We start from the raw sequence: 20,593 nt of genomic DNA, 5'->3' as shown, positions 1-20,593 counted from the left end.
GTTATGTGGTTCAGTTCTCAAAGAAGACCAAAGTCTTTCGGGCCAAATCTCAAAAGTCTGAAGTAGTTTGAATTAGAGTCTAACGTCATCTGATTCAGTCCTAATGTAAGATCCAAGTCTTTTGACCCATGTCTCAAAGAAGTCTCCGTGCACGTAGTAAAGATCTTAATCCTGATCCGAACCCCGCACAACCAAACAGCCGCATTGTTGGTCCAAATTTGAAATAATTTGGTTTCAGATACCCAAACAAAGTCTGATCTGGTCAAATCCTCAAAGAAGACCTTTCTTCCCAAAGGCCAATGTCATCCAGACCGACCCGCATCTGGTTCTCAACCACTTTGAGATCTTGTGGTTCAAGTCTCAGGTAATTTGGTTTCAAAGAAGACATATCATTTGGTCCAAAGCCAATAGTTACATGTCAAGTCTTCAGACGTCACTGGGCCAGTAGATAGAGAAGGTGCTAACATCGGAGGTAGCTTTGTGTCTCCAGGGGCAACACAAACCCTAAAAATGACCCCAAAGAGCAAAGCATGACTTGGCAAAGGCAAGGACAAAGTGACAGCAGCATGAAGAACAGTACCATGCTATAAAGGTTCAGCTGTGATGAAAAACAGAAGCAGCATGGTGAGGGCCCGCCCTGGTGGTCATTAACATCAGCAGAGGACAACAATGGTGGACCATGTGACCAGCGTGAGGAGAGAGAGAGGGCGAGACAGTGGACTGACATGCTGAGTGACAGACGAACATTCAGGACGTCGACCATTGAGCCAACATGGACGAAACATCAGCAAACTCATGACTTCACCTGGAGCCTCCTCAAGTGGTCGAACAGCTTCGACATGTGACGGAGACATCTTCTCTCCTCAGGCGAAAGGTAGTTCAACATTTTGACTGCATTTTATTGGTGAAAACTCAACGTTTGTGCGCCAAAAGGTGACTTGAAGGAGCTGCCAGTGATCGTTCTATCACCATGAGGTGCTCTCTGGTTCTTCTTGTCAGCTGCCTCACCTGGACCACAGCTCTGCTCACAGGTACTTTCACAACAAGATGAATGAACGCTCGTGAATCATGATGCCAAGCAAGCCTCCAGCGCTGTGCGAACATCCAGCTGTGCTCGTTACACAACTCCTCCACGACACACCTTCAAATGTTATGCAAGCTAACATTTCCAAAAGACATTTACACAACCGTAATGTACTTTCTGCAAGCTGTTTTCACAGGGGTTCTGATTGTGTACAAAGCCCTTTAGGAGCCCCTACTGTACATCCAGCCTAGATCAGTATATGCTAAGCTATCGGAGCAAAACATCCACATCTTAGCTTTGCGTTATGGGCGACAAAGCAAACGAGTGTGATATTTAACAATATATCTCGCTCATAATCCATTAATTTCATGTTTGCAATAAGCAGAGGGAAAATGGCTAAGAGCATAACAGGTAAAAGGTAGGCGAGGAGAGAGCCACACGGACGACACCGTTGTATTTTGCTACAAGTTACTGTATATCTTGAATAGTATTCTCTCCTTCTTTATGAAAGTGCTGGGACTTGCAACTTTATTCCGTCCCCCCGTGGGTTCTTTCGCAGCCGTTGTCAATAAAATAAAAAAAAGAGACATTTGTGACGTAGCTGTTTTAGTTAGCAAAGAACGGCAGAGTCAACTGCTGATGATGTCACAGAGGGTAGGACATAGCTGGGGTAAGATGACTTCCTGTTCCGCTTTCCATTTAATGACATGCTAACACAATACATGATTTCACAATAAAGACACATTACAAACACAGCTGGACTCACGCTGTGTACAGTGGAACATCAGTCTTCCAACGCCCCCATTTTCATACGATTTGGTTTTCGACAAACATGTATGCCAAAATGTTGCCTTGGTTTGTGTACATTCTCCAGTTGGCGTACAATATGGTGCGCGTCTTGTCGCGTTATTAATATACTTTGTGAGTCCAACTGTGTTCTTTATGTACATTTATAAGAAAATGTCCTTGTCGGCAACATGGAAACAGGAACACGAAGTCAGCGCCGTCTGTGATCTCATCAGCAATTGACTCTGTCGTTCTTTGCTAACTAACCGTTACGTCACAAGTCTCAAAAATGTGAATACAAAACACGTTTTTATAGTTTTAAAATGATAGTTTTAAATGCCGAAAAAAACCTAAAAAATGCAAATACATGTTGAATGAATCTTGTCTTTATCAACAACACGTCTTCAGTGAAGGTAAAAGTAACCTTAAATGTTTTTTAATGTAATTTATCTCTTTTATTCAACATTTGTATGCATTTCGAATAGTTTTATGCATGTAAATCTATAACTGTCAAATGATAAAAACGTGTCTTGTGTTGACATTTTTAAGACTTGTGGTGTAACTGTGTTAGTTAGCAAAGAACTACAGAGTCAACCGCTGATGACATCACAGATGGGCGACAGATCCGATTTCCCATTCCTGTTTCCATGTATTAGCAAGCTGCTAACAAGGATGTGTTGTGATAAAAATTACATTTAGAAACAGTTGGACTCACGCAGTGTGTTAATAATACAACGAGACGCGTGCAAAATGTACGCAAACCGAGGCAACATTTTGGCAGATATTTTCCACAAAAAACACACTACCTGGTGGCGTATGCTAACCAAGGTTCCACTGTAAACTAAGTATCATGACATTTGATGGCTGAATAAACAAGCAATACTGGGCGTAGGCCGTCCACATCTTTGTTAATACCACAAGATTCAACGTGCCAAAGGGTAAAATACATGAGTTCGTGATGCACAATATTGTACGATAACCGACACAAAATTTTGCTGAAGATTTCCTTCAAAACTGAATCATATGAAAACAGGGGCATTCAAAGACCAAGGTTCCACTGGAGTGACATCTGACAAAATGTCTCCGTCGTCCCCTGGTGGCATATTGGAGACTCGCTCATAGGTTTCTTGATGTAACATATCGCTCCTTTGGTTCCTCTTGATTGCTAACGAGGTACTTTCTCTCTCTCAGCTCCCACCGAGCTGAAGTACCTCCTCGACCCGCCCGTTTACGCAGAGGTCATCGGCCGACGGGGCGAGAACGCCACTTTGCCGTGCATCCTAAAAACGAAGCCAGTCCATTACAAAGTCAAATGGACGAAGCTGGAGCCGGGGCGCATCGGCCCAGAGAACATCGTCATGATTTCCAACGCGCAAGCCTCCAAGCGACATGGCAAGCTGGGGCCGCGAGCATCTCTGCGAAGAGCTCACAACATGGACGCCTCCATGCAGCTCAGTGACCTGCAGCTGCAAGATGGCGGCACGTACCGCTGCGAGCTTATCAACGACATCGAGGATGAGAGCGTGGTCGTCACTCTGAGGATCGAAGGTAGTGAAAAACGCGGAAGGAGTCTTACGTGCTTTCTGCTACGTCAAGACCGACGTATTTTTACTTGCAGGTGTGGTTTTCCCGTATCAGAGTAGAAACGGCCGCTACAAGTTGACTTTCGGCGAGGCCAAGACGGCGTGTGAGGAGCAGGATGGAGTATTAGCATCATACAACCAATTGTACAGAGGTGCAAATTATCTACGCTACACCAAAATGAAAACAGATCAAGGATTTTTTAAAACTATAACTGCAACATGTAAATCAAGTTCAACATCCCCCAGTGTCTTCTTCCATGTTCTCTGAGTAAGACCACCATGTTGTCTCCTACAGCCTGGACGGAGGGTCTGGACTGGTGTAACGCAGGCTGGTTGCAGGATGGATCAGTGCAGTACCCCATCATTACTCCTCGTCCCGCCTGTGGAGCAGAACCACATCCTGGCATTCGCAATTACGGACCCAAAGACAAGAATCGAGATCGTTTTGATGCTTTTTGCTTCACCTCTTTGACAACTGGTGAGAGTCGTTGTTTGTGAAGGTCTTCAGATGTTCCTGCGGGACTCTAAAGACACGTTCCTTCCCCCCTGGCAGGTTCCGTCTTCTACATACCGGGCTCATTCTCCTTTGAGCAGGCCGATCAAGCGTGTGGACGCCAAGGAGCTGATCTGGCGTTGGTGGGCCAGCTCTACTCTGCCTGGCGCTTCCGTAACTATGACCGATGCGACGGCGGGTGGCTGAGAGACGGCAGTGTGCGCTTCCCAATCGGCACCCCAAGAGTGCGCTGTGGAGGCCTTCCTGGCGCCGGAGTGCACTCATTTGGATTCCCCCAGAAGTCCTCGCATCTCTATGGAGCCTACTGCTATAAGCAAGTCTTAAAGTCAGAATAATCACATCAAACAGCTTATCTATCTATCTATCTATCTATCTATCTATCTATCTATCTATCTATCTATCTATCTATCTATCTAGCTATCTATCTATCTGTCTATCGATCTATCTAGCTATAGTACAGTATCTATCTGATGTGTGTGGCTGCTTTCAGGTAAATAAACAAGAAAATGGCTTAAGTGTATTCATTTTTCAAGTTCTGTACTTAATATCTAATCTTAAGACTCCGTCCGACCGCGCCGTTAAATGATTCCGCCTTCCGACGGCACAATTGTAATTTTTTGGGCTATGGACGGTAGACAGAAGAGCATGAGTAATAACTAAATACATCTTTAAAAATGTATGCTTCAATATGAGTAACGTCTTCACTGAGTAATGTTTGCTTGAGTATGAGTAACAAAAGGTGTTTCAAGTCACCCTTTGACTGATATAACCTCTCGATCTTGACTCTAGTTTTTACACAACAGTAGCCTTTTCCGTTTACGATAAATCAGCCTGTTACAGAAGCTACTGTGCTAGCGGCATGGCTTGTTTTGAATGTATATTTGGATCACTATTACCTTGGAAAACGATTATTTTGGACTACTATTTCCATCTGCCCAACAGCCACGAAAGTCTACAAACCGGGAAGTTACCACCCCGCGTAAGAGCGAAAATGCCAGAGTAACACGTGAGGATGGCAAAATGCTATCCAAAGCTGGGTGTTGGAAATTTTGAACATGTCCAAAGAATGAAACGCTCGTCTCTCAACATCTAGTCTGCAAACATCTAGTCTGTAAACCAGCTGAAAAACAAATGTAAAAGTCCTAAAAAATAACCAAAGTCTGATAAAGTTACATGGTTCAGTCCTCAAGTCTTTCGGTCAAAATCTCTAGTCCAAGAAGTCCATTGTCATCTGATCCCTTCCTAATGTAAGATCTAAGTCTTTTGACCCATGTCCCAAAGAAGTCCCAAGGGACATAGTCAAAATTTTAATCCGGATCCTCACCCCAAACCACTTAGACTCACATTGTTGATTCAAATTTGAAGTAATTTAGTTTCAGATACCCAATCAATATGATCTGGTCCAATTCTCAAAGAAGACCTCTCTGACCAAATTTCAAACAAGGCCAATGTTGCCCACCCCGATCATAATCGGGTTGTCAACCACTTTGAGATCTTGTGGACCAAGTCTTAAGTAATTGGTCTCAAGAAAGACATATTATTTGCTGGAATCCTCAAAGGAGAACGCCTGTAAGTTCTTTTTGACAGGCAAAAACTCGCTATCCTGACTCTTTTTGTAGTAACAGTCGCAATTTCTTTTTTTTCTTTTACAGTCACAATTTCATGACGCCAACCTGGTGCCCCAATCTCCAGGTGTGACTATGTTCGGTCCGGCCCTTTTAGCAGGGCGGGAACCACCCATCTTCTTTAATTCTTTCAGCTGATCAACAACTATCTGAGTTAAAAAGTATGTTTAACTGTTTATTCTGTGTGGAGTGAATCCAAGCAAAGTCTGGTGTCTAAGTGATCTTGAAAGTGAAACTGAGTTCTTCTTCACATGCCTGCTGTGGAGGCGGTCCCAGTGATCAGGAAACATTTGTCGGTGTATTGGTGTGATCTGGTTTCAACCAATCGTTGCCAGGAGGCTGGGCAGCTCAGCCAGCAAACAGAAGGGTGACTCTTAATAACACATAAACATGTGTGTGTGATCATTAAAAAGAACAGGGTGCCTTTGTTCCAAGTGAAAGGTCTTGTGAGTGTGTTATCTCTCTGCTGTGGATAAGCACATACATTTCGCAGTACCCATCCAGAACAGAGAGGAAAATATTCCATTCCTAACTACTAATCTACTACTACTAACTACTAAACTTAGCTCAAGCTCAATCAAACTGTTACAGAAGCTACATTGCTAACACCATGGCTCGTTTTAAAAGTATATTTGGATCACTATTACCTTGGCATACTATCATTTAGGAGTACTATCCCACTTCTATCCCAACAGGCACGAAAGTCTACAAACCCAAAGTCTACAAATTTCCGTCTGAGTAATAGTGAAAACGGAGTAACATATGACACCCACTAATCGCAATCTATAGCCAGAAATTTTGTCCAATGTTTGGAACGGCTTGCGCCGTCTATCAACGTCTAGGAACGTCTGTAAGCCAGTTAAAAAGATATGAAGTTAAAAAGCAAAATTTCTGGAAAAAACATGCCTCAAAAGTCAAATAAACATGAAGTTTGTAGTTGTCATGAGCAAAGGATGCTGATCAAGGAAAGATCAAGTGACCCAGAAGAACATTTATTGATGAATTCAAAGCACAGCTGCTTGTTGACATGAATGTACTGTTCTGGATTACAATGATTTTATTTGAAAAACTAAGGTTAGTGACAGTCCGTAACGAAGAGGAAGACTTAAGATGTTCTACTTATGAATGTCCCAGACGTGGAGAGCTGCTCTCGGTGTGGGCCTCCGTCACCTCCTCCTCCTTCCGTGTCTGAGGAGCTGAACTCACTGAGCGTTCCTCCTGCGAGAGAGCTGAAGATGGGAGCAAATGGAAATAAATGAAGTACAGTCAAACTTGTCTATAGCGGCCACTAGAGGGAGTCTGCAAAAGTGGCCGCTATAGACAGGTGGCCTCTATAGACAGGTTGATGTCCAGTTTGAATGTTGACCAGTAGAGGAAAAAAAAGAAAAAAAAAGGGAAAATAATAATAATAATAATGTTGACCAGTAGATGGCACTGCGGACTGCTGATAAAAGTTGTACAGCACTACAAAGCTTGTTATTATCATGGTTCATGGTTTTAATCCTGAACATGCATGAGTCAAACAGTAGCACATCACATAGTACAATTCACAATTTTGCATGTCCAAAAAGGAGTAGGAAGAAGCAAAGCTTATTTAATCCTACCCCTCATCAGTTTCACATCAGTTGCAATACATTTATTCACCTCCTGTTCTTCCAAGTGTACTTTGTAGGTCTACATGACAATGTAGTGCAATCATAGCCAAGGTTTTTACTTACTAAAAGGAAGCTAGAGGCTTAATAATAACTGATAACTGATAAAATACTTCAGTTAAGTACAATCAAACTCAGTTTTGCTCCCGCTGCCGCATGCATGCTAGCATATGTTTTTTTTTTTTATTGTAGCGTCGCTGGGAGCACGTCCTGTTCCCAGCCTACTTTGCGGTAATGTTTTGGTGCAAATGCTCTTAAAATTACATGTTTGACCAGGAAATAGCTAGCTCAAAAGAAGACGGCTTTTTTATGTGGAACAACTGACAGTTTGTGTGGATCTTGTGAATGATTGTGACTGAGCTACGACTCAGTAATTAAAGTCTACACACGACGCCTTCATTGATTGAAAAACAAAACTTTTTCGTGCATGAAGCTTCAACTTGAGTTGGTAATTTGGCCGCTATATGCAGTCAGATATTGACCAAGGGAGACAAAATGGGTGGCTGCTGGCTGCGTTAGACAGGTGACTGCTATACACAGGGTCTATAAGATGTAAATTTGCTGGGGGGGATTTTTCAGTGGCTGCTATAGGGAGGTGGCCCTTCTATAAAGGTGGCCACTAAGACAGGTTTGACTGTAACTAGAAACTGAAACTCCCCCATATCACACTCTAAGAAAGAAACGTCCACTGTTAAAACAATAGCACAATAGCATTAGCATTAATTGATACCTGGCAGGCAGGTGATCATTGGCTCCTCCCACTGGCCGCTGGGCAAGCAGCTGATGACAGGATTCATCTTCTGCATGAAGCCCTGCTCACAGTGGTAGCGCACCTTGGCGTGCGTCTCGTAGCGTGCACGTGTCTTACCAAAGAGCTTGGAGTTGGGAACAGCTGGAGGTTGACCGCAGGACGCTGAGGGGAGGACAGCATGGATGAGGCCTTTGAAAAGAAAGAGTTTCACGTGTTTGTGACTCATCTGGACTCACATAGGCCCTTCTTGCAGGTGTAGGACAGGTGGTAGTTGCACGGCACGTCGCTCCAGCGCCCACCGTCGTGCCACACCATGGCGACGCAGTCCTCTCCGGACAGGAAGTAGCTGTCAGGCTGTCCTCTGTGCCAGTTCTCAAACAGCTGAGTCGCAAGACGAAAGATTAAAATGTAAAAGGGAGGACAGGGGAGTAGCAAACACTCACCAGAAGGTTCCCGTCCGACCAGCGAAAGTCTCCCTCGATGGTTTTGTCATTCAGGCCGATCCACTGATATTCTTTGTATTTTTCTGATTACAAACCATACACACATAGGACGCTTCATTAGGTACAACGAAAGAGATCCAGTAAGAACATTGACTAATAACCAAGAACAAATGTGCGTCCCAACCATAGACGGGGTATTAAAATGGAATACAGTACAGTGGGTCATCGCGTGTTCATGATTCAGCATTCACATCCCTGCAAATTTGCTCATTTTTGGTCAACAAATACACTTTTATTCATGGAAACACTCAGCTGCCTTTTTTGCAAAAAAACACATCTCATTCACCCTAAGTCAATAATATAACTCAACTAATATAAATCAGCTGTCATTATCATCAGCATATTTACGACTTAAGCTTGGATGCAACTCTACGGATTTAGCTTGTTTGCTTCCTCCGTCGCGAGCGAACAATAGCAATTAAAGAGAGATGGGTAGATTTATTGGTAGGGGTATCCCAATCCGATATCGGTATCAGATATCGGTCTGATAACAGCAAAAAAAACATTATCGCATTATAACGGTCTGCATCTAAAATCTCTGATATTCTATTTATTTATTACTTTTATTTTGCTTTTAAAACAGGTGTAGAGGTCCATTGGGTACCGATCATCATGCAGCGCCCATACGATCACAACAACAGCGCAAGCTAGCGTGTTTAGCAAGCAGCAGGAGTGATGTCGGCCTTGAGGCAGTAGTTTTTGTTAAAGTCCTAAAAAGACGTTGTAGCTGAGTGCAAAGTTGTCATGCACAAGTTTCCCGTAGTGGCACAGAATCGGCAAATTTGAATACAACCAACCTTATTGCACAATTGAAAAATGTCATGAAAATTTTCGCAACACCACGACTTCGGCTCGATATCAGTATCGGCCCGTGACCTGCAATATCGGAATCGTATGGAAGTCAAAAAGTTGTATGGGAACAACCCTAGTTATTGGAGCTGAAGCTAATCTAATAATTAAAACAGTCACTTTTATTGCAAATGTTGAGCCGAAATCAGAGGAGAACATCAACGTCAAGCGAGCAGGAGGATTTGGAGTGGGAGGAGCGAGCCGGCAGAGCACACGGTGGCGCCTTGACCCAGCAGTATAATCCAAAGCCTTAATTCAAACGTGAAAAGTGGGGATCTACTGTACTACAAATATGCCACAAAGGGAATAGTCAGTGGCACCGACTGTTGTTCAGCAAATCATCTCATCTTCGTTGTTATTAGTCAAAGACGACGTTGGAGCAAATGTGCACCAATTAGTTCAGTTTCCAAACTTTGGAAGACGTGAAAATTCCTCCGTAAAAGCTCCATGGCAGCGGCCCGCATCCGCCGAGCAGAAGAATGTTAGATTGGTATCTGAGGGCCCTGAGGTGCCGACCAAACAACAGCAGGAAGAAGAGCAACATGAAACGCTGTGTTGTGTCTCCTTCCAACACTTCCACCACCGTCCAAACAAAGTCGTCTCTACGGACGTCGCGTATTGTGGAGGACAGGAATGTTGGAAAAGTAGATGCGACGCCCCAATATCAACAACTGTCGTAAAAGCTGCAAACCACATGTGAACATGTTTCATGTTGCTGGTAAAAGCAGGGCATATTCCAAAAAATGCCTAAAAGTGGAGATCATTAGGTCATTTTTTTGCTATAAGACAATTTAGAACATACTTAAACACTACATTGATGGTATCGTTCTAGTCAGGAAACCCAAGTGCAAACGTAGGTATTAAGAGTGGGAGAAAGGTTTTTAGATTTTCCTGAATCAACGACTACCATTGATGTGATGTTGCTCCTCAGGGGTCATGATGGAGACGAGGTGCCCGCCAATCGTCCGGCAGTGTTGCTCCGCCCCCTCCCAGCTCTGCCGCGAGGTCACGTGACGATAGCAGAAGCTTTGAAACTTCTCCCAGCCTTCCTCGCACGCCTCAGCGTCTGGAAGCGAGAGGATGTGAGGAAGCATCAGCGAGTGTCGTGTCGCCATCGTGAGGTCAGACCTTACCTGTCTGGCAGAGGACGCCGCCGTACCCGGGCAGGCAGAGGCACGTGGGCACCTTGCCGTCCACGCACGTTCCTCCATTCAAACATGGCCGCTCCCGGCACGAGTCTGCAGAGAAGGCGTGGATTGTTTGTTTGTTTGTTTGTGTGGCGTATTGTGTTTTGTGATGTCATTTTCTGTTCACACTGATAGATTATTTTCTTGGTGTAGTTTAAATTCCCTCTATTTTTTTTTTACTTAAACTTATTTACACTTGTTTTTGCCTCTTTTTAAAAATATATAATATTATATTTTATATACAAAATACCGTACTTAATATGCTCTATTCCACTTTTTTTGTGTGCAAAGACCACAAATTTTAGGATAAAAAACAAAAACTAATGTAGTGACACATAAAGTATATTTTTGTTTTATGTTTACAGCATTTAAGATATTAATTTATTTAATTTATTTACTTAAAAAGCGTCTCCAAGTCAAACACAACGTTTACCACCAGAGGGCGGTGTTTCTTCGTGAAGAGGATGAACTGGGTGCTGGGTTTCAAGTCTGAAGTGCGTTTAGTTATGAAGTTATGTACCAGTACTTAAGATGACTTCTCGTCTAGCAGCCATGGCAGTCGGCACTTCTGGCTCCACAGTTGGGTCTGTGAAGTTTTCTAAGGTGTGGTCTTGGAGGTGACATCCAGTGCATCTTTTACCCAATGCAGTACTGGTCTCCTCTTCCGCTCCCTGAGGTCCACTCGTGGTGCTCGCGGTCCACTCCACTGCTCCATCCTTTGTGACTTCATGCAAGGTTACTAAAAGGGGAGTACTGGACTCTGTGTTGGATCCAGACGCCTGCAGCGTGGAAGAGGTAGGTTCTGGTTCCCAGTGTGGTGTCACATGAGGGATCTGTGTGGTTTCAGGTTCGTGTGTTCCAAATTCACTGTGGTGATCCGGTAATTGAGTTGGGTTTGATATGACCAGGCCCTCTGGACTGTCTTCTGACCAGAAACCTGATTCTTTGGCTGTGGTTTCCCTTGTGTAATCAGGTCCATCATGGTCTGAGACGTTGTGGACTGATTCTGTGTGATCATGTGGTTCAGTGCTGTCTGGGATCAAGCTAACAACCTCTGTGGTGGTGCTGAGTGGGCTCCCAGAGGAGTGGATCAAGCCTGGGATCACGATAACCTCTGCTGTTGGGATCTCTGCATGATGGGCGTGTCCACTGATGTCACCTGGTGTCGCTGTAGTGATGGACGCCACACCTGAGTGCTCCTCACCAGCATCAGAACCTGTCCATGAAAAGATAACCATGTTAAACTATGTAAAACGTCCAATTTTCTTTTTATGAAGAAATAATCAATAGTTATTTGAAAGATGAAAGAGCTCTTAAGAAGACATTTTGGACCATAATATGCTTCCAACTTTGTGGGAAGACTTTGGGAAAGACCCTTTTCTGTTCCCAGCGCACAAAGCAAGCTTCGTAAAGGCATGCTTGGAGGAGTTTGCTGTGGAAGAACCTTTGGGCTGACTTACTTGACTCAAATGATGGCTTTGAGGAGGCTATTGTGATGGTTTCCTTGGCAACCAGGATGTCCATCACTGGGTTTGCTCTCCCCTCTCCAGACTCGCGCTCCTCTGGATGGTCCTCTGGTGTGTTGTTGTACGAAGAAGGCGACACAGTGGAGAAATTAGGTTCTTCAGTATGAGACGAAGTTTGGATGGATGACGTCACATCAGATACTCCAGCCTCCTGTCCAGAAACATCTCCAGGGGTGCTGAGATGGAGCGGCGTAGCCTCTGAGACGTGGGTGTGAGCCATGTGATGATGCTTCTCTGAGGAGCTGCTGAGCTCCTCTGGTCTTGATGCTGAATTCGAAATGGAGATCTCCAGGCTTGGCGGCTCTGAGGACACTAGATGATGACCAGGCTCTATGTGATGCTCTTCATGATGGGACTCGCTGATCTCCTCGGGCTCCAGAGTGACAGACTGAGGAACCCCACTCGTCAAAGGATCCTTCTCCAGAGGGTTTTGTGTTACAGAACTTATTGTCTGGACCTCCTCCTCCCCTGCAGTGGTTGTCTCCGCCGTGATGGGGAGTTTAGAGCGAAGATAGTTGATATGCTCTGGCTCAGTGGTAAGAGGAGACGATGGAGATGGGATGTAAAGATCACCTGCAGAGAAGATGTTTGTTGATGCACAGCAGATGATAAAGTTTGTCCTCTGTGTTCTAAGCCCTGCTACCTCTGAAGCAGTAGACGTCATGCCGGCTCTGATCTTCCGGGAACATCGTCTGGTTGCTTGGCCCCACAGGTTCCACATTTCCGCAGCGTCCCCCTGGCGTTGGGATGGGGTGCCGCACGCTACCATCTTTCAGCCACCCTGAGCTGCAGTGGTTCAGTCCCTCGTTCCAAGCTGCATAAAGCTGGGCGGGGCTGGCTAGCTCCGCCCCCTCCCTCAGACAGTGAGCTTTGGCTTCCCAGAAGGTGAAACGCTTGGGGGCGGAGCCATGGAAGACCTCACCTGTTAAATTTATGTTGCGAAAGAGCTCAATAAATGGTACTTTACTGTGTAGAAAATGAAACATTGCTCACCTGCAATATCCCCCACATAGCAGTAGACATCAAACACCTGCTCAGGCTCGAATGCTCCAACGTTCCTCACTCCTGGAAGTCCATCAGCATCGCCCAGGCAGCCGTCTCTCGGCTCCTGAACGGGATATCTGAAGAGGGACAGGACCCCCGGCATTAAAACCCGCTCAAACTTGCTCAAAACCAGCTGTTGTCCTCACCTGACCGAGCGGTCCGAGAGCCAGCCTGCGTGGCACCGCTCGTATCCGCCATGAAAGGACGCCAGGAGCTGCTCGGGAGTCGCGATTTGGGCCCCGATAGCCTGGCAGGCCTGGCGTGCTTGCTCGAAGGTGAAGGAGTGGGGGTTGGATGCGTCCTGATGATGGAACACCAACCCTGTCGTGAAACAATGTCATGAATGTGGTCGTCTCCTGGAGAGATGCTATTCTTTACAACAGCATTACGTTAAAATCCTTTTTAGGCATGTCCTTATTGCAAAGTGGTAGCCAAGGCTGCGTCACTGACCTTTAACCTTAACCTCTGTGACATCAAAGGCATCCTCGGGGCCCTGCTGCACCTCACAGCGGTACAAACCAGCATCACCGTGCCTTACACCCTCCAGCCTGAGCGTCAGGTCGGCCGGGGAGACACCGTAATGAAGCAGCGAGGCTCGGCTCTCGTAGGCCTCGCTGACTTGCACCCTGTCGCCGCGGGCGACCAGGATCTCCGTCTTTTTGTCGTCGCCTACCAGGCCCCACTTGACCCTTGGTAGAGACAGGACGGCATGGCGGCCGTTGGTGGAGGGTGCGGGCGGCGGGTGAGCCAGTGACACTAAGCAGGTCAAGGTCAGCGAGGCGCCCAACTCAGCAGACACGAGTGGACCGTCGGGGATGGTCACATGGAGGAGCTTCGCGTCATCTGCAAGGAGACAACACGTTCAAGTCCAGTGTGGATGGACAGTAATGTCCACCATAGATGTGTTGATGCATGTTCAAGCGTGATGTTTCTAATAATAAACGTGTGTGTATGGCTGGCTGTGTCCTGAACGCAGCAACGTTCGATCTCAATAACTGTTCCATTCCAAAGCTTACAGCCAATGGAAACAAGATCCCACCTCCAAATTTCAAATTGGCCAATAGGTTTATCAGAAGAAGTCACAGGAAGATGTCATGACAGGAAGTTAGACTTTATGGATCTTTCATCGGGAAAGCGTCAATGTGGGTGGTGGAAATCATTTTAGTGTACAGTAACTCCAAACGATGGACGAACATAAAAAGTGGCACTTCATTCATACGACTAAGTTATGAAGCGAAGACAGCCAAGGTATGTGGAAGCACCGTTCCGCCACTGAAAGAAGAAAAATACTTCAATGGAAAGTCATAATTATGAGATTAAAAAGTCACAATAATGAGATAAAAAAAATACAATTATGACATTAAAAAGTCCAAATTATGAGCTAGGAAAATCATAATTATGATATAAAACGTCAAAATTATAAACAAAAAGTCAAAATTATGAGATAAGAAAGTCACAATTATGACATAAAAGCCAAAGTCATAAGATTAAAAAAAATCAAAATTATGAGATAAAAGCTCCTAATTATGAGATACCAAAGTCATAATTATGAGATAAAAAGTCAAAATTATGAGGTAAAAGTCATAATTATGAGATTAAAAAGTCGATATAGCGAAATTAAATATTCGCAGTTTTTATTTCATAATTATGATGTTTTTATCTCATAAGTTCTCCTTGCAGTACATTAACTTTTTAATCTGCCAACAAGAAAATAAAGTTGGAATTGAATTATGTGGAAAAATTATTTCTGTAATCACAAAAATACTTTTTCTTTTTTTGTAATTCCCACAGACACCCTGCACTCATACCAAGTGCCATGTCATTGGACAGTGTTGCTCACATTCTTCACTGGGACAGGGAGGGGTTAAGTTAAGGGAAGACAGAGTTGCTGCTGTTGTTAAATCAGAACTGATTTAATAGTACATGCTAAACATTTACCTGTGCTGATGAAATGTTGGTTTGAAAAGGAGTGCGATGAAGGCTAACACAACATGTTAACACTCTGCTAGCTTATTTCATTGTGGACATTAAACTAACAGGTTGATTCTCACGACTGACTAGGCTACAAAAAAGCGGGTCTCATATTGACACCCTTTTCGTCAATACAAAGCAGTATTGACGAAACAAAGCAGTAGTGGACCAAACCATTTCATGTAGCTATGGGGGCGTGGTTACTTAATATGGAAGTTTACTTCTGGTCATTGTGGATATTTAACTATTACTACCAAATACAAGAATGTGTTTTAACCATTTTCTTACTATATTTAAAAAAAATGATTGACCTATTTACTGGGGCCCCTGTCAGTTGGAATTGTCCTAACTTTTCCCCCCCTTTATGGCGCCCCTGCTCACATGGTGTTGCCACTACTGGGATCTGACGGCTGACCTGACCTGAAGGAGGCACTAGAGTGTTCCTTGTCATCAAGACGTGTGAGTCTCCACAGTAATAGAGGTCAGAGGTAATTTTTTATTTAATTTAGCGTCAGCAGAAGCTGGTGAACATGACAGAAAAGGACGAGGAGGGTTGGTGGGGCGGGGTAGACTACCTGGCGCGTTCTGGTGGTTCGAGGACGTAGGAAGGACAAGCAGACAGATGGTGGCCAGCAACACGGAAAGAAGCACGTCCCACCTAAGAGCAGAAGACAAGAGATGAGGTGGAAGGACAGTTTAGCTTAGAGGTGTCCAAAGTACTTCCCCTTCCATTCTTCAGTTTCTCTCTATGCGGGCCCTCGCTGGAAAAAGTTTGGATGCCCGTGACTGAGATAAAAGCATGTTTTAAACACATCAACAAGCCTCACATCGCTAATGACTCATTGTCGCCTCTTGTGGAAGAAGGTGATATTGCTGGATAGGAGCAGCGTGCGTTTTTGTGGGCTTTCATTGACGTTGTTAAGTCACGTGCTGGACTGTTAAAATAATAAGCATACAGAGGAGATTACATCACTTTTTCCACTACTTTCTCTTACATCTTGGCTTTCCAGAGATGAATCTGTGTACAACAGATGGTGTGTGTGTGTGTGTGTGTGTGTGTGTGTGTGTGTGTGTGTGTGTGTGTCCTTGCAGCATAGTCTGCAGTGTGAGCAGAATTCTAATTTCCCTAAGTGATGGTCGACCTCTGACCTCTAACCAGATTTACTGTCATCGCTGCTTCTTTACTTCTTTAGTTCGAGATAATCCCAGGAAAAACTTCCTGTTGTCCTCCAGGAGCTCCCAGCACACCTAAGTGAGCAATGAGGTGCTGTGTTGCTTCAGTATATTCTCATCTACTGAAAGAAGCTCAAGTTGTCGCTTTGTGCTTTTGTGAGGATGTCCGAGGCTGCGCCGACACATTCATTAGCGCTTTGACCGGAGAATTCAATGTGCCTGCATTCTTTCATTACACTGTTTCCCATACATTCATTTATTTGTGGCGGTCCGCCATAAATACATTAGATTAGATTTGTAGATTTGGTGCTACCCGTTCGCCCTTGCTCATAAAGACATTATAATGCAGCGGTGTCCAAAGTGCAGCCTAGGGCAGTTTGTGGCCCACAGCTGTATTTTTCTTGGTCCGCGGCACATTCTGAAAATATAATTGAACAACAGCAGCAAAAATGGAAAAATGATTAGTTTTTTTACAAGTATAAAGTCACAATATTAACAGAAAAAAGTTGTAATCTAACAGGAAAAAGGTCAAAATATTATGGGAATAAAGTAATAATATTACGAAAAGAAAATTTACAGGAAGAAAAAAACAAGAACAGCAGAAATGGAAAAAAACAGCTGTAATTTTATGACAATAAAGTCAAAATATTAAGAGAAAATAGTCACATTCTAATGAGAAAAAAGTCTGAATATTATGAGGAAAAATAATGTTAGTTTAGTAGCATAGAGTTAAAATATTAAAGAATAAAACACATTGAAAGTCCTAATATTATGAGAAACAAACAAAACAAAAAAGGTGTAATTTTTTAAAAAAATTGTTTGGGCAAAAAACGTTTTAGTATTATGGGAATAAAGGCAAAAATAGTATTGGAATAAAGTCATAATATTTTGAAAAGAACATTTACAAAGATTATTTAAGAAAAAAGCAGGGGTGTTAAAAAAAACACAAAAAGAAGCACTTTCTCACTTTTTATAATATTATGGAAATAAAGCTTTAATATTACAAAAAGAAAATTTCCAAAATGTTAAAAAAAAAAAAACAGCAAAAATGAGGAAAAAAAGAGCAAAGACGCTAATATGCTTTAATATGCTCCTATATCCCAAAGCTGAGCTACAGTTTTTTCTTGAAATATCTAACTTCTTAGCATATACATGGTTTTCAATATATCAAAGTGGACCTTGCATCCTTTCTTTTTCAGTATGTGGCCTTCGGTGGAAAAAGTGTGGACACCCCTGCTATAATGGGTCTGTCTGTGAATGTGGCATTTTATTACAGTTCCATACAGTTGATGGCGTTGCCACATGACAAAAAGATGTAGCAGGAGGAGTCAGTGTTGCCAGCTTAGCGTCTTTGTTGCGACATTTAATGAGTATTCAGAACCCTCTATGTTCTGTTTTTCAAAATAGCGACTTTTTCTGGTCTTATTGGACACTTTTGGGGACACTCTCGTACAGCTCTTCTTTTGGGGACACTCTTGTACAGCTCTTCTCAACGAGCAGCTGCTAAAACCAATCACAGGCGGCTCCGTCTTGCATATGACATTTAAAAACACAAAAAGAAGCAAAGAAAGAAACTTCATTTCTAATTCGAAACATTTGTTTTGCTTTTCATGTTTAGTTTTCTCACTTTTTGTCCCGACAGCGGCCGTAAAAATGAGATCCACATGCAAATTATCAAAGCGCCACATATCTAAAATCTCTTTGCCATTTCTCATTTGCTTTTAGTCTACTTTAAAAAGGATCCCACTATTAATTGGCTGTGTCTTATTTTGATGGACAAATGGCGCCAAAGCCCCTCCCCCCTACTCCCCACCCCCCAGAGCGGGCAGAGAACGCATCCAGGCAACATGGTGGTGCTCACACAAGCATCGCAAGCGGCTCAATAGTCTATGACTTCACCTCTGAGAGAAAAGACGGTCAAAAGAGGATGTTGGTCACTTTGCCAACAGAGGCCAGTTGAGGATGGACGGGCTGAAAAAAGACAAAATATATGACGTCTATTGTACGCTTTCTCATTATTAAGAATTACAACCTTTTTTGCTGGCATGTTTAGAGCCATCTTTGGGATAAATAAACAACGCAACTTGTGGGAAAGTCACCTTGCACTCATGCTGGGAACAAACAACAATGAAGTCTTTTTGCAGCGTGCTGTCCTCTAGTGGTCTGGAGTATGAACCAAGGACATCAATTACTTGTGCAAAATGTATTTCAGAGCACAGCATTAAGAGGGGAACGTCAACTACATAAAAAAACCAACAATATTAAATATAGATACTTTATTTATCTCCCAGAAAAATGATAATTAATATTTGTCTGTACCAGAGCACTCAAACTTGCGGCCCGCGGGCCATTTGCAGCCCACCAAATGGTATCTGGACATCAAAGAGTAGTGTAACTGCAGCCCGCAACATCCAGGCAATCTCAGTGTTACTTCCATACTTACGGGGCAAGTAAACACCAACACTGAACTAACAGTGGTGATATCACATGGATGTATTGTGAATTGTATCGTATGGTGAGGTACCCTGAGATTCCCAGCCCTACTCCCAATACTTCATGTGGCCCAGCCTCACCCAGACTCTACCTCCAGTGGCCCCCAGTGAAATTGAGTTTGAGACCCCTGGTCTATACCAAGGAAGATGTCAATCAAAAATACAGTATATTTCCAAAACATTTGAAATTAAAAATTGTTTTTTTTTTTTTTAAACTACCACATAACTACATTAAATATTTGAATGTAATTTCCGACTTCTTGTCCCCACTCTAAATGCTGGGTGTGCTGTGGTGTTTTTTGGAATCTGCTGGCAAAAAAGCTAATCATAGATCTTCTATATCACAGGAGGGCTTTGCTGACTTTAAGAAGCTCCTGCAAAAGTGCTCGATATCCTCTATGTGACAGTAGTGCTGTACTGCTTATAAGCAGCTCCTGCAAAAATCACTAATCAAAGATCGTCTCTATAACATGACCTCTAAATCAGTGGTTCTCAAATGGAGTGGCGGCGGGACCTACCACCACCCCTCAATGACAAGAGGCGACCCAAACTGCAGAAATTGTTCAACTCAAACATCTTACGCTGTCTCACTCTTTATGGCTTCCCCAGCAGACATCTGCAGCTGTGTGTCGGACTGACGGCACGTTAAGTCCCCACTCAATGTCGTTCACCTCCTGCTCACGCTTGACAAAGTTGCTCATAAACGTGGCACGCACCTGGTGACGCCGTAGCAAGCAAATAGCACAGCCAAGAATGGAAGGTGCATTCACAGACATCGGGTCTTTACGTTATTATTTTTTTGCCCAGGGAAAGAGCCACGACTGACTGAAAACGGCTCCGCAACCCGCTTTTGGGTCACGACCCACCAGTTGAGAATCACTGCTCTAAATCAGAGGATCACTGTGGTGTTTTTAGTAATCTGCGAAAAAATTAAAACTCCCAAATTTTAAAGTGAACATTTGGGCCGGTTTGATGTTATTCCAGGGCTAAATTTGGCCCTCATTCCACCAGTTGAACGACACTGGCATAAGCGCTACAACACCTTGTGACAATTAGTCCATGAAAATAGACAATAAACACATGTACATTTATTATTTATATTTATATATATATATTATAATATTGTTATGTTTATTTATTTTCTTGTGTTTATAGGAATGTGCATTTTAGTAAGAGAAAGAATTCATTTTGGAATATTCTATGCTCACTTTTTTTTTTTTTTTACTAATTTTCTGTTTTTGCGTCACGTATAAAAATAACAAATCAATAAATATCAGTGTTTTGTTTCCACCGAGTATTTAATTCATCATATAGGAAATAAAGGCAAATGATTTAAACATGTTTAGTCCAAATAAAAATGTTTCATTTTTACCAACATGACTTTCAGTGAAACATGTTTGTAATGACGTTGTCAGCTCAATTCCACAAGGACTTCCAGAAGGACTTTTAAGAAATTAAATTAGTGTCATGGCAGTTGTGATGCTCTCATTATATGTTCTTCCTCAGAGAAAAATATGAATTGTGCATTTTGTGTGTGTGGATGTAGAGGGAAATAATATAAAACAACCAAAACAAACGGTGTTTTAAAGAAAAAAAGATGCAATGGACTCACTTCATTTTCTTCCAGGTGAGGCTCAGGGGTTCTTCTTGTCCGTCTGGTCAGGTCCAGCCGCTTCCCGGTGGTCAAAAAGGGAGTGAAAACAGGAGAGGAGGCTTGTTGTGTCCGTCCTGACCGCTCAAGCGAGAGGAGTTAAAAAAAAAAAAAGAGTAGCGGCTGGGGTGAGGGCTGAGAGTTTGCAAACGTCCTCCACCTCCTTCATCGTCACCTCACCCTCCAGGGGGCCTCCACCTCCATCCAGCCTCCTGCCTGCCTGGAAAAGTGCCAGGGAACAGCCGTGGGATGTCAAAATATT

The 20,593-nt window shown here is 43.4% G+C and overlaps 2 protein-coding genes across 2 annotated transcripts; one reads left to right on the top strand and one right to left on the bottom strand.

The window, feature by feature from the left end:
• The first annotated feature begins 252 nt into the window (after positions 1 to 252).
• On the top strand, positions 253 to 4,416 carry hapln2 (hyaluronan and proteoglycan link protein 2). The gene is made up of 6 exons (XM_054781770.1): positions 253 to 874; positions 934 to 1,031; positions 3,002 to 3,358; positions 3,429 to 3,545; positions 3,689 to 3,871; positions 3,947 to 4,416. Exons 2-6 carry the CDS (start codon positions 971 to 973, stop codon positions 4,240 to 4,242), a joined length of 1,014 nt encoding a protein of 337 aa, XP_054637745.1. The 5' UTR covers positions 253 to 874; positions 934 to 970; the 3' UTR covers positions 4,243 to 4,416.
• A 1,941-nt stretch (positions 4,417 to 6,357) lies between these two features.
• bcan (brevican) lies at positions 6,358 to 20,439 on the bottom strand. Its single transcript, XM_054781703.1, has 14 exons — positions 20,293 to 20,439; positions 15,591 to 15,673; positions 13,495 to 13,887; positions 13,191 to 13,365; positions 12,994 to 13,121; positions 12,644 to 12,922; positions 11,935 to 12,573; positions 10,995 to 11,690; positions 10,421 to 10,525; positions 10,195 to 10,353; positions 8,379 to 8,461; positions 8,172 to 8,316; positions 7,915 to 8,097; positions 6,358 to 6,761 (listed from the first exon to the last, which is right to left on the bottom strand). Exons 1-14 carry the CDS (start codon positions 20,295 to 20,297, stop codon positions 6,652 to 6,654), a joined length of 3,183 nt encoding a protein of 1,060 aa, XP_054637678.1. The 5' UTR covers positions 20,298 to 20,439; the 3' UTR covers positions 6,358 to 6,651.
• Between the last annotated feature and the right edge of the window lie 154 nt (positions 20,440 to 20,593).

This window comes from Dunckerocampus dactyliophorus, chromosome 7 (assembly GCF_027744805.1).
Source record: "Dunckerocampus dactyliophorus isolate RoL2022-P2 chromosome 7, RoL_Ddac_1.1, whole genome shotgun sequence".
NCBI lineage: Eukaryota > Metazoa > Chordata > Actinopteri > Syngnathiformes > Syngnathidae > Dunckerocampus > Dunckerocampus dactyliophorus.
Note: the sequence above shows the minus strand (reverse complement) of the source record. Positions and strands in the feature narration are given on the sequence as shown.

What these genes read in the sequence shown, in the direction of transcription:
- hapln2 (XM_054781770.1), top strand. Translation starts at nt 971, where the DNA reads ATGAGGTGCTCTCTGGTTCTTCTTGTCAGCTGCCTCACCTGGACCACA. An exon ending in GACCACAGCTCTGCTCACAG is followed by an intron (nt 1,032 to 3,001) that starts GTACTTTCACAA and finishes TCTCTCTCTCAG; the next exon opens with CTCCCACCGAGCTGAAGTAC. An exon ending in ATACAACCAATTGTACAGAG is followed by an intron (nt 3,546 to 3,688) that starts GTGCAAATTATC and finishes TGTCTCCTACAG; the next exon opens with CCTGGACGGAGGGTCTGGAC.
- bcan (XM_054781703.1), bottom strand. An exon ending in AAAGCCATCATTTGAGTCAA is followed by an intron (nt 11,691 to 11,934) that starts GTAAGTCAGCCC and finishes TTTCATGGACAG; the next exon opens with GTTCTGATGCTGGTGAGGAG. An exon ending in CGGCGTCCTCTGCCAGACAG is followed by an intron (nt 10,354 to 10,420) that starts GTAAGGTCTGAC and finishes TCTCGCTTCCAG; the next exon opens with ACGCTGAGGCGTGCGAGGAA.